General features: G+C 44.6%; 2 protein-coding genes across 2 annotated transcripts in view; both read left to right on the top strand.

The window, feature by feature from the left end:
* Nucleotides 1-11,775, top strand: part of LOC137431586 (hyccin) — a 576,074-nt gene that overhangs the window by 471,060 nt on the left and 93,239 nt on the right. The gene's annotated exons all lie outside the window — the stretch shown is intronic.
* LOC137431585 (uncharacterized) lies at nt 69-11,593 on the top strand. Its single transcript, XM_078782096.1, has 4 exons — nt 69-170; nt 597-696; nt 7,650-7,768; nt 9,501-11,593. Exons 3-4 carry the CDS (start codon nt 7,669-7,671, stop codon nt 9,794-9,796), a joined length of 396 nt encoding a protein of 131 aa, XP_078638222.1. The 5' UTR covers nt 69-170; nt 597-696; nt 7,650-7,668; the 3' UTR covers nt 9,797-11,593.

Below are 11,775 nucleotides of genomic sequence, written 5' to 3'. Positions count from 1 at the left end.
AAGCGAAAGAGGATATTTGGTTGGACAAAGTCTTAAATTGTAAAAATAAATCCTTTATAAGAAGTGAATTTATCGCTTGATTCTGAGGGTACTTCCGGGTCCGGCCAGAGCGTTTCCACGTGTGTGTTGCGATGCTTCACAGAGTGAGAAGAGGGCGATAGATTCACTCGGTATGTGTTTAATAAACTCTTGTTCTATCTTGCAACAAATTATTTACGGCCATTTTGTTTTGAGTATCAGAGGTATGCCGGCTACCTGTGTGTGATCTGATTGGAAAAGGCTGTGAAAATGTCGTTTGGCCTTTCACGCCGTTGGGTGGTGTATGAGCATACCATTCTTGATGCTTTTGAGGTTTCCGGCTGTGTGTTCGGTTGGAATTGAGGCAAATGCATCTCTTAAGACACCTTCCATTAAAGTTCTGGCTCGTTAACACGTCAGTGGTTTGAAGGTGTTAATTTATGGAAACTTCATGGAGTGAATGAACATTACACCATCATGCTCGTCATCTGATTGGCTTCCATGAATTGCTTTTATTTTCGAGAGATATTCATCAGACCGTTGACTTCTGACTACTTTTTGAATGTTTTGTTTCGTAGCAAGTGAAGTATGGCATCATACCGACCCACCTCGATCTTCACGTACCCTCAACTGGGTGGAGGTACATCACCTGAAAGTACATTCTGGAGGAGCTATAAGGTAATGGCAACACTGTCGTGGTTACAGCTTCAGTTCGTTTCAATGGAACATGAGCATTACTGCAGGTGAATGGAGGTTATGTTTTCACCCCAGTTTGTCTGTGAACAAGATATCTCAAGAAGTTATGGACGATCTGTGCCAAAACCTGGTGGACAGGTTGAGTGTTTGACAATGACGAAATGATTAGATTTTGGTGAAGATCCGGATACGGTTACGAGAATTTTTATTTTATTTTATATATATGATTCTTCACCATTTAGTGATTGGGCCAATAAATTATGGACAGATTTGGACGAAAATTGCTGGACAGGTTTGGGGTTTAACAAGGACGAATCGATCGATTCAATTTTGGTCAAGATCCATTTATGAAAGTTTTAAAAATTGAAGTAAAACCTTCACCATTGAGTGATAGAGGACCAAAACCAATATATAGCATGGCATCTCACAAAGTTATGGATGGATTCGGAAGAATAATTCTACCTAGTGCGGAGCGGCACTGCCATTCTGGGCAGAGACCTGGTTGCTGCACTCGACATGCAATTGCTGAATGGTAGCATCCCTTCTACCACCCAAAACAGGGCAAATCCAACTCCAGTCGCAAATGTTACAGGTGACAGCAAGGAGGACACCCTGGGCTGTGCAAAGGGGTTTATTCATCTCGTTAAAATACGACCCAATGTGATTCCAGTCCACCAAAAGCTGCACTGCTTGCCTTTTTATGTGAGAGATAGTTTCTCAGGAGTTGAAAAAGCTCGTTAAATTGGATGTAATTGAGCCAATTTAATCTTCAGAGTGGGTTTCACCAATTGTAGTGACAATGACGAAAAACGGAGGGATTCGTCTGTGTGTGGATTTAAGAGAACCAAATAAAGCGGTGGTGATTGACGGATATCCTCTTCCGCATATTGAGGAGATGTTTGCCAAGCTGAGAGGCAGCACACTTTTCTCCACACTGGGTCTGCAAAGTGCGTACCACCAGGTTGTATTTCATGAGTACAGCAGGGACCTCACTGCCTTCATTACGCATTAGGGACTGTTTCGCTACAAACGAATCCCTTATGGGTTCGCTTCAGCAACCAATAATTGTTTCCTGAGGATGATGTCTGCCATTTTTTAAAAACCAGCCCGGAGCTCGGTGTTACCGAGACGATGTAATCGTTTTTGGAGGGACTCCCGAAGCACATGATAAAAACCTCAGAGAGGTACTACAACGTATCGATGCAGCTGGGCTGAAACTGAACCTTTCAAAATGCCACTTCAGACAGACGGAGTTGTCATTTTTAGGACATGTAGTGTCACACACAGGACTGAAACTTGACCCTGCTCATGTTGTGGTGTCACAAGCACCCCCACCGAAAGACGTGGAGTTTGCGCTCTTTTCTCGGACTCATGTCATGGTATGCAAAATTCATCCCAAACTATGCATCGGTCGTGGAATCTCTGAGAGAATTACTACGGGGACCATCCACCTTCTCCTAGTCAGTCGAGGCACAGCACAGTTTAGACTCGGTTAAAGAACTGATTGTCAGTCGTCCAGCTCTCGCTCTTTTTGATCCAGAGCTATACACCATAGTGACAACTGATGCCTCTGATTATGGTCTTGGAGCGGTCCTGACGCAAATCCATGCTGACAAAACAGAGAAAACCATCGCATTTGCATCCCGAACGCTGACTGAATCGGAAAGAAAATATTCCACGGGGGAAAAGGAAGCACTTGGATGCGTGTGGGCGACAAAGCAGTGGAGGACTTATCTCTGGGGCAGACATTTCACATTACGCACTGACCACAGTCCTCTCACGACACTGCTGTCCACAAAAGGATTGGGAAGAGCTGGAATGTGCGTGGCAAGATGGTCCGCATGTCATTTAATTATGACATTCAGTAAAAGCCTGGCTCTGAAAATGTAACAGCTGATTGCTTGTCTTGCCTGCCGCTGCCTACTTCAGAGCCATCCCTGGAGGATGATGTTGAGGTTGTCGCGCTCACATAAACTCTCACTGCTGTGACAGCTGAATAATTCAAAACTGCCTGTATTTCCTGACCTGTTCAAGCAAAGCTGCGGGAAATGCTAACAAAGCGCTGGCCGAAAACGTCGAAAGGCCTGGATCCTGATCTCTCTCCTCACTTCAGATTGCAAGGTGAACTGTCATTACAAGAGGACTGCGTGATGAGAGGTACTCACCGCCTTCTTCTCCCGGATGCACTACAACCACATTTCGTTAAATTAGCGCACGACACTCACCAGAGCATTGTGAGGACAAAGCAGCGGTTAAGGGATCTGTACTGGCCGGGAATGGACGCGCACGTAGAGGCCGCAATCAAAGCTTGCATTATTTGTCAGCAGCACAACAAGACAGCTGTGACACGCGCCCCCTCCAGCGTACCTTCTATGCACAACACCACAGTTGGTGAACATGTTGAGTGTTGGACAAGGACGAATTGATTAGATTTTAGTGAAGACCCGAATATGGATCCGGATACGAGAATTAAAAATATATATTTTCAAGTGATTCTTCACCACTGACTTACAGGGCTAAAACCGATATACAACACACACAACACGCATTTTAAGGCCATTTTCCCTGCTAGAGCGGGGGTTAGCCTTGCGGTCCCCATGACAATCTTCTCCATCTTGCCCTATTTTCTGCATCTCTCCTTGTTAACCCCCTTGCCCGCATTTCTTCTTCCACCATCTTTAGCCAAGTCTTTCTCGGTCTTCCCCGTCCTCTACTTCCTTCTACATTCATTTCCATCACTCTTCTCAACCAGTCACTTTCATCCTTCAACACATGACCAAACCATCTCAACCTGTTCCTCTTCACAGCATCAATCACAGGCTCTATTCCCATAGAATAGAGCTAAACTTCCATAGAATATCTTCATGACAATCTTCCATAGAATATCGGCTAAAACCGATATATAGCACGATATTCAAAAACTTGTGGGCAACTTGTGACAAACTTCTCCTGGACTCTGTGTCCTTCTCTCCTGACAAGGTGGAGAAGTTTCTGTCAATCCTCAACTCTGATTCTGCAACTGGACCTGACGGCATCAGCCCACGGGTCCTAACATCCTGCCCTGCTGCTCTTTCACACCCTCTCTCTGTTCTCTTCACCTTCTCTTTTGCTCAAGGACATCGGCCTTCAGCTTGGAAAGCAGCCAACATTACCGCTGTACACAAAAAAGGTGCAAAAACAGATCCTTGCAACTGCAGACCAATCAGCCTTCTCCCAATAATCAGCAAAGTCATGGAATCTATCATTGCTTCGGATATCAAATCCTTCCTCTTCTCCAATGGCTTGATCTCATCAATTTGGATTCAGACCAGGTCACTCTACTCTGGACATGCTGCTTCTGCTGTCTCAACAATGGATGGAGGTGCTCAATGTCAAACAGGAAATTAGAGCTGTCTCCCTTGATATATCTTGTGCTTTTCATACGGTCTGGCACCCCGCTCTGCTCACCAAACTCTCCTCCTATGGTATCCATGGAAATCTCCAGGCATGGCTTGCGGACTTCCTCTCTGGTCGTAGTCAATGTGTGGCCCTGAATGGATTTCTCTCATCTCCCCTTCCTGTTCAGGCTGGAGTTCCCCAAGGCAGTGTTCTGGGCCCTATGCTTTTTCTGATCTTCATCAATGATCTCTGACCCTCTTGAAAATCCTCTCTATCTCTTTGCTGATGACTCTACTCTCTGCCGCTCCATTCCTCTTATCTCAGATCGGCAGTCTGCAGCCTCCTCACTCTCTGCCGACCTGGTCAAAATCAGACTGGTCAAACAAGTGGAACATGTCTTTAAATCCTGACAAATCTCACACTCTCACTATGTCTCCTCGAAAAGACCTCTCTCACTCTCTTCAATCCCACTAATCCCTCCAGGTCTTTAAAACAGCTGTTCACCACCATCTCTTATCTTCCCCCATCCAAAACCTTGATCTTTTCTCCCCCTGTTAATTCACCCCAGATCCACTTTTCTGAAATACCGACTTCTTTCTTGGAAGTCCTGGCAGTGTCCATGTGTTTTTTTTTTTTTACCTCATCCACCACCCCCCCTTCCCATGCCTCCTCCCCCAAAGCCCTCCACCTCCCACAGATCTCCCGATGTCCCTGCTCTCAAATGTTGTACTTGTGTGCTTCCCCCTCTCTCCCCATCTTCTCTGCCGCTCCATTTATTTAGTCTTTTGTGTCCTTTTGTTTTTTTTTGTCATTAATGTTAGCTCTTACACGAGCCTCGATCTTGGACCCCCCCCCCCCCCCCAAAAAAAGGAAGCTTGGTGGCTGATTTGGTTAAATGACAGCAACAAGCCGATTAGATTTTGGTTCACGTCCGAATCCAGGTCCGGCCTATCAGTGGGATACAAAACGTAAACTGTTTAGCCTGGCAGAGGTGTGCGCTCGACCGAGTGCTCGTTCTCGTTCTTGTTTTCTTTTTTTTAGGCAGGTTTATGGGTGCAGTATCTGGTTTACTTTTTATGATAGAGTTCAACAGGATGGTAGCACATTTACCTTTGATTGATCTGCCGTCTGGGTTTCATTCCTGACCCGACGGTATGCTGTTGGATTGGTGCTTCACAGGCAGGGTGTTTCATCATGAGGTGCACCCCTCCTTGGAGGGACGTTAAGCTGGGTATCTCATCTGCTGGCATTAGTCGGTGGATGTCAAAGATTCACAGTGTTCATCGCGAAGAGTTGACCAGCTTTAATGACAGCTGAGGTGTGTTCCTTCAGCCAGCAGCTTGCCTACCACTTGCTAAGTGGCTTGTTCGATTCAAAACGCTCAAACAAGAGTTCCAATGGAACGGAGTTCCTGGCATCGCTTAACAACATTGTGGTCTCCATGGAAACAATGCTATCATGGTACTCGAGCAATTGCTGTCCAGCCCGAGTTTTACTCGATCCTCTTTACCTTTTACTCTTTCCTCTGTGCAGCGGCTACAGAGCAAGAGGAAGATGGAAATAAAGTTAAATAAATTGGGAGTCAGAAGGAGGAAACCCATGCCAAACTTATCTATGGACCTACCAATGCATTTTGGGGCCAAGCCAAACAGTTCAATCTTGTTTCTCGCAGTCAGAGTCCTTTCGGTGCTTTTTTGCAAACTCCAAGCGGGCTTTCATGTGTCTTTCACTGAGGAGAGGCTTCTGTCTGGCCATTCTGCCACAAAGCCCAGATCGGTGGAGTGTTGCAGTGATGGTTGTCCTTCTGGAAGTTTCTCCCATCTCCACACAGGATCTCTGGCGCTCACCCAGAGACCATCGCGTTCTTGGTCACCCCTTACCAAGGCCCTTCTCCCCCGATTGCTCAGTTTGGCCAGGCGACCAGCTCAAGGAAGAGTCCTGGTTGTTCCAAACTTCTTCCATTTAAGAATTATGGAGGCCACTGTGCTCTTGGGAACCTTCAATGCAGCAGAGATTTTTTTTGTAGGCTTCCCCAGATCTGTGCCTCGACACAATCCTGTCTCTGAGCTCTGCAGGCAGTTCCATGAACTTCATGGCTTGGTTTTTGCTCTGATATGCATTGTCAGCTGTGAGACCTTAGAGACAGGTGTGTGCCTTTCCAAATCATGTCCAATCAATTGAATTTACCACAGGTGGACTCCAATAAAGGTGTAGAAACATCTCAAAGATGATCAAGAGAAATGGGAGGCACCTGAGCTAAATTTCAAGTGTCATCGCAAAGGGTCTGAATACTTATGTAAATGTGATATTTCAGTTTTTTCTTTTTAATAAATTTGCAAAACTTTCTAAAATCCTGTTTTCTCTTTGGCATTATTGGGTATCAAGTGTAGTTTGATGAGGGAAAAAATGAATTTAAACGATTTCAGCATAAGGCTGCAACATAACAAAATGTGAAAAAAGTATAGGGGTCTGAATACTTTCTGAATGCACTGTATGCTTGCCACTCTCTTTCGGTCAATGCTTCCGGGGCACTCGCTGCCAACCTCAGGAGCACCAACGGCCTGAACATGAGGGTCTTCCTCCAATGGGGGGACAAATCCATGTCCTCTATTTTAAACACCACTGGGGGCATAGCGATTGACTATTATAAACGATTATAAACGCCACTGGGGGTTCAGTGATTGACCATTATAAACTATTACAAACAGTCAAACACTACTGGGGGCATAGTGAAACACCACTGGGCCCAAACAACCAACAAGTGAAGAGATTGTGACTGAAAATCATTATGTAGACCTCGTTTTTTTAATGCCGTTAACAAACTTTGGTACATCATGGGTGATGAAGGTTGTGGTCAAGTTTCATTGGAATTGCTTATGTAGTTTCTGAGGAGGAAGCAAATACCTATTTTGGGGGAGCAACACTTCCCTTCCCTCCTCCCGTAGATCCAGGTATGGCCCTACGGGGTCACATGGTGGGGGAGGGAAGTATTTTTTGTTTGATTGTTTAAAGTCATGGTGATTACGTTAGTATGATTCTACATGCTGCTGTCTTCTAGCAACCATTGAAATTTGTTTAAAGTACCATGATACTGTTTAAAATAACTTTAGTCGGTATAGTATACTGCTTTATTCTACCAGGTGAGCACCTATGGGTATTGCCCCTATTTTTAAAATGCAGTATGTACTTTATCAAGGTAGGTTAGAAAAATGAAGTATAGCTGCCCACCACCTCAAATAGCAGCCTGGCAGCCAAGGCTCTGGCTGAAGCTTTGACCAACAAGTGGTCTTTATCCAGACTGTGCAGGCATCATGTACCAGGTGCTAAATACTATTTCAAGGTGAGGGTGGGGACATCACATTACTGCAAATACCAAATGTCATGAGGTCTCACCAGCTGCGTCAACATTTGATCTCACCATCACTTAAGGACATCCTCCCAGAATTTTTCACAAGTGTTTCAAAGCTACTTACTGATGAAGCAAAATTGCCTTCTGATTAATTTTTCACTTTCAAGGTTTTTTTGATTTGTTTGTTTGTTTGCTTGTCCAACACCAGGGAGGAACTCACTTTGCGGATGGTGATGCTGGAGCCCCTGGTGTCTGATGATGAAGGTGGTTCTGTAGGAAACACGGATAGCTCTGAGAGCCTCCTCGACGAATGTCCCTCAATTTTGAGTAGGTTAAGTCTCTTACACCCACCTCCCCTTTGCTGTAGTATGTTTAGTAGGTAGGTAATGTGGTTGTAGTTTTTTTTTTTTTTTGATGAATGTAAATGTAGAAGTTGGATGTTAAACTTGAAAATATTACTTCCTTGGGATTGTCATGTATGTACTGCATGTCAATGCAGTCAATATTGCATGTCATGCAATATTTGCAGCTGAACAATATATTTGCAATATGAACATGTCAATGTTTGCAGCTGTAGAGGAACCCGGGTAGGGTTTGAAACAACAATGGGCTTACCTTGTGTAGCTTTTTTTTTTCCCTGGTTGCTTTATGCAGCTTTCTCTGGATGGAAGAGCATGAGTTAATTTATGGAAATCCAAGTCATCTGGGATAATAGCCACGTGAGCTGGACCATTAGGTCCACCCAGGTGTCGCTGCAATGTGATGTTGGGCCAACTCCCCTCCCCTTACCGCAAGAAGATGGGGTGGGGTACTTCCTCTCTGCCTCTCTCTCTCTCTCTCTCTCTCTCTCTCTCTCTCTCTCTCTCTGGCTCTCAACACTGGCAACAATATCAGGCCTGGCCCAAACAACAGCCTGGGCATCGCTACTGCGAAGCCATTTGAGGAGATGGAGCCGTGGGATCAATATCACTGGCCAAGCACCACCGCCACCGAAGATGGCCGAGCACCTTCGAGATTTGCTCTGCGATGGTTCCTGGCACAATGCGCCAATACTTCGTGAGATCTACATTCTACACCCATCATAAGGACGTAGTCTGTGCTCCGACACATCCTTATTTGATATCTCGGATTGTGCGGCATGCGAAGGAAGCGAGGTCCCAAACCAATCATGCTACACATGCAATACTGTATATTCCAGGATCCAGGATCACTTCTTTTGACATCTCATAAAGTATTCTCCCAATTTCGATATAACTTGGTATGAATCATCTTTGCATGCATGGAGCATTCAGGTTTGTTAAGACATCGGCTAATTTACATTTTCTGTGGCTCATCCATGCCTTCCAGTGAGTGGTTCCTTGGTTCTACCTGGTGAGTGTGGGGGCATTGTCCCTATTTTTTATGCCTGTCGATGAAGATTATTGAGAGTTTGTGGCTGTATCAATCTTGTTCACCCACTGTGACCTTCCATTGCTCATTCTTCCCCACATCCCTTATTAGTCCCCTACCGGTGTACACCGGAGGGGACTATAGGTTTCCACTCCGTCCCTCCATCTGTCAGTCAGTCTGTCAGTCTGTCCGTCCGTCCGTCACGCAAAGAACAGTTTTCTGGACTTTTTTTTTCTCAACTCTTAATGCTAATGATTTCAAACTTGGTACATGGTTTCCTCATAATAAGTTACAGATGACGTTCGAACTTCACGACGTTTCGATCATTTTTGACAAAGTTATGGCACTTTGAACTTTGGTAATTTCCCCAACAGTTTTCCGGACGACAGACTGCCGGTAGGGGACATGTATTGCAGCGCAATACTCAGAATGCTTGGTTTTCAAAGTCTCCCTCTGTCGTGTTCCTTAACCATCTTGTTGGTGTATCCCTTAACCCCCCCCGCACCTCCCGTCTCCCCTTCTCCCCCTCCTCTCTCTCTCTCTCTCTCCTGTTCTTTTCATTCTGTCATGCCATGATCTGTGGTGTATTCTCGTTCCTCCGCAATCCTTGACACTGTATACAAACAAACAGAAGCATTTACATGCATTGTAACCCATTTTATTCCTCCAGGTCCGGCACTGTCCTCTTGGGTCATTGGTGCGTCCGTCCCCGTGACCCTTCGTGTCAGCAGCTCAGTGCGGCGAAGCGGGGCAGGGCGTCGCTCTCTTGCCAGCGTAGCTGCCCTCATGGAAAGAGAGAAAGAGAGAAGGAGCGAAGAGAAGAGGAGAAAACCTCTTGGAGGCACTCTCAGCCCGTCTTGGATGACAATTCAGAAATCCCATACATCGATGAAGGGTCGAGCTTTGAGCATTAGCTCTCACCTTTGCACCGTGGAGCTGTGGTGTGCCTTCGAGATGAGTATCTGAGTCGTAGTTGAATCTGCGGATTAGCAGTCACGGTGACTACTACCTCAATACTCTATTTACCTCCATTTCTCCACAGTGGGGTTCCACTGCATTAGTGGCATAGCTCAGGGATGATACACAAACGCCTTTTTCGCAGGATTACACAAGCGCCTCTGCAACGCAGACTAATTAACTTAATTGAAGTGTGAGCTGACATGGTGTGTGGTATGGACTTTCCTCACGTACCAAAGCATGAAATTGTACAACGTATGTGCAGCATTCCCAGATGTAGTCTTACGATGTAAAATGTGGGAGCACACTTGGAACCGTTTGGTCTTGGACAAAGAAGTTTCCTGGAAGGAATGGTTTGGTTCTGGATCTTGGACTTTGGAGAAAACTTTATCCTGGTCCTTTTTTGAAGGGTGATCTCAGACCTTCGACCTGAAAAGGTTCGTCAACTTGGACCTTAAAGGAATGACGAGCAAAGCGTATTCTTTGCTCGGACCGAAAAGAGGAAGCCATTTAATTCCATGCTTTTCCCATAACTAACAGAACTGTGGGGTCGAAGCTTTCCACATGGCTTTTGCTACCAAAGAAGCTCGAGCCAGACATTTACACGACCTTTAGCCGATTACGTTAACGGTACACAGCACCCGCAGACCTTGGTGTTGAATCGTTGGGCCTCGGTCATCGGGTTCAAGAGAGGGATGCAATTCGGTATTTCATTCAATATCTATTGGTGCCAATTAATGAAATTTTTAATTTGCAGAATGCAAAAGGACAGAGATTAACCGTTTGCCTCTTGTACAGGTATTTGAATGTGGTAAATCTGTTTTGTAAGCATTCTTCGTATGTGACCGTTGTCACTTTTAAGAACTAATTTAATTTCTCCTTTATTTAACACACAATGAATTGCCTTGTATTATAATCGTCAGTTTGTGCAATGTCAGGGTTCGTTTTTGTTTTTGTTTGGCTGAATTGTCCTCATATTTTTGTTTCGCAATTCTCGTGCTTTAAAAGTATTTTTCATCATTGACCATGTGGCAGGTTATATACATATTAAGTATGCAAAACAATTCTGGAATTGGCCTCTGCCACCTTTTTTTTTCATTATTATAATTTTTTTCATATACAGTATTCCCATTCTCACTTCTTGCTCCAAACAACTTTTGACTTTCCTATCCCTCTATCCGTTTGTGTATTTATTCCTTGGATGGTCCCTTGCTAAAGCATGACTGTTTAAGTCAGCGATTTTGAGATCGGAGGTTGGGACCAAACGTTGAGTTTAGTGCCAAGTTTTCATGCCCACAGCTGTTTTCTAACTTTTACGAGCAATTCTGTCCACTTATCACAATCCCAGCCATAATTTAAAGCTCCCATGTTCTTTGATTGGGATTTCATTTCTCAAAAAAAGTTTTCAGTACTTATTTCCAGTTTGGTTGTCTTTGATTAGTTTGGTTTGGTGTCAAGAAGGGTATCCGGCCATAAAAACATTGCCTCAATCAGGGAACCATGATTGTCATGGGGTCCGCAAGGCTAACCCCCGCTCTAGCGGGGAAAATGGCCTTAAAACGATCATTCATTCATTCATTTCATTTTCTTTGATCAAAAAGGTACAAAAGAAAATAAATTTCAAAAATAATTCTGCAAATCACTCGTGCGATATTTTGTTCTTCCGTGAGCCTTGACATCAATATTAAAATACCCAATGTAAGCAGTATGTTTAGCATGATGCTTGCATATGTTTACCAATGTACAAGAGTAAACAGTGATTTGCAAAATGCAGCAACTGCCAATAAATCTGCTCAATTGCTCAAAGTTTCTGCTCGATAGAAACTGTTTGCCCTTAATCATGGGGGAGGACAGATTTTCTTCACTCGCTCTTCTTCACATAGAAGGCGATTTAACTGCGAAGCGGATTCCAGAGGACATTGTGGACATTTATGCTAACCAAACAGACGATTGCACCTTCATCAAGGTAAGAACAGTATTTCGATAAA

The sequence above is a fragment of the Myxine glutinosa genome, chromosome 7 (genome assembly GCF_964187855.1).
Source record: "Myxine glutinosa chromosome 7, kmMyxGlut1.1, whole genome shotgun sequence".
Lineage (NCBI taxonomy): Eukaryota > Metazoa > Chordata > Myxini > Myxiniformes > Myxinidae > Myxine > Myxine glutinosa.
This window is presented reverse-complemented; position numbering and strand designations above follow the sequence as displayed.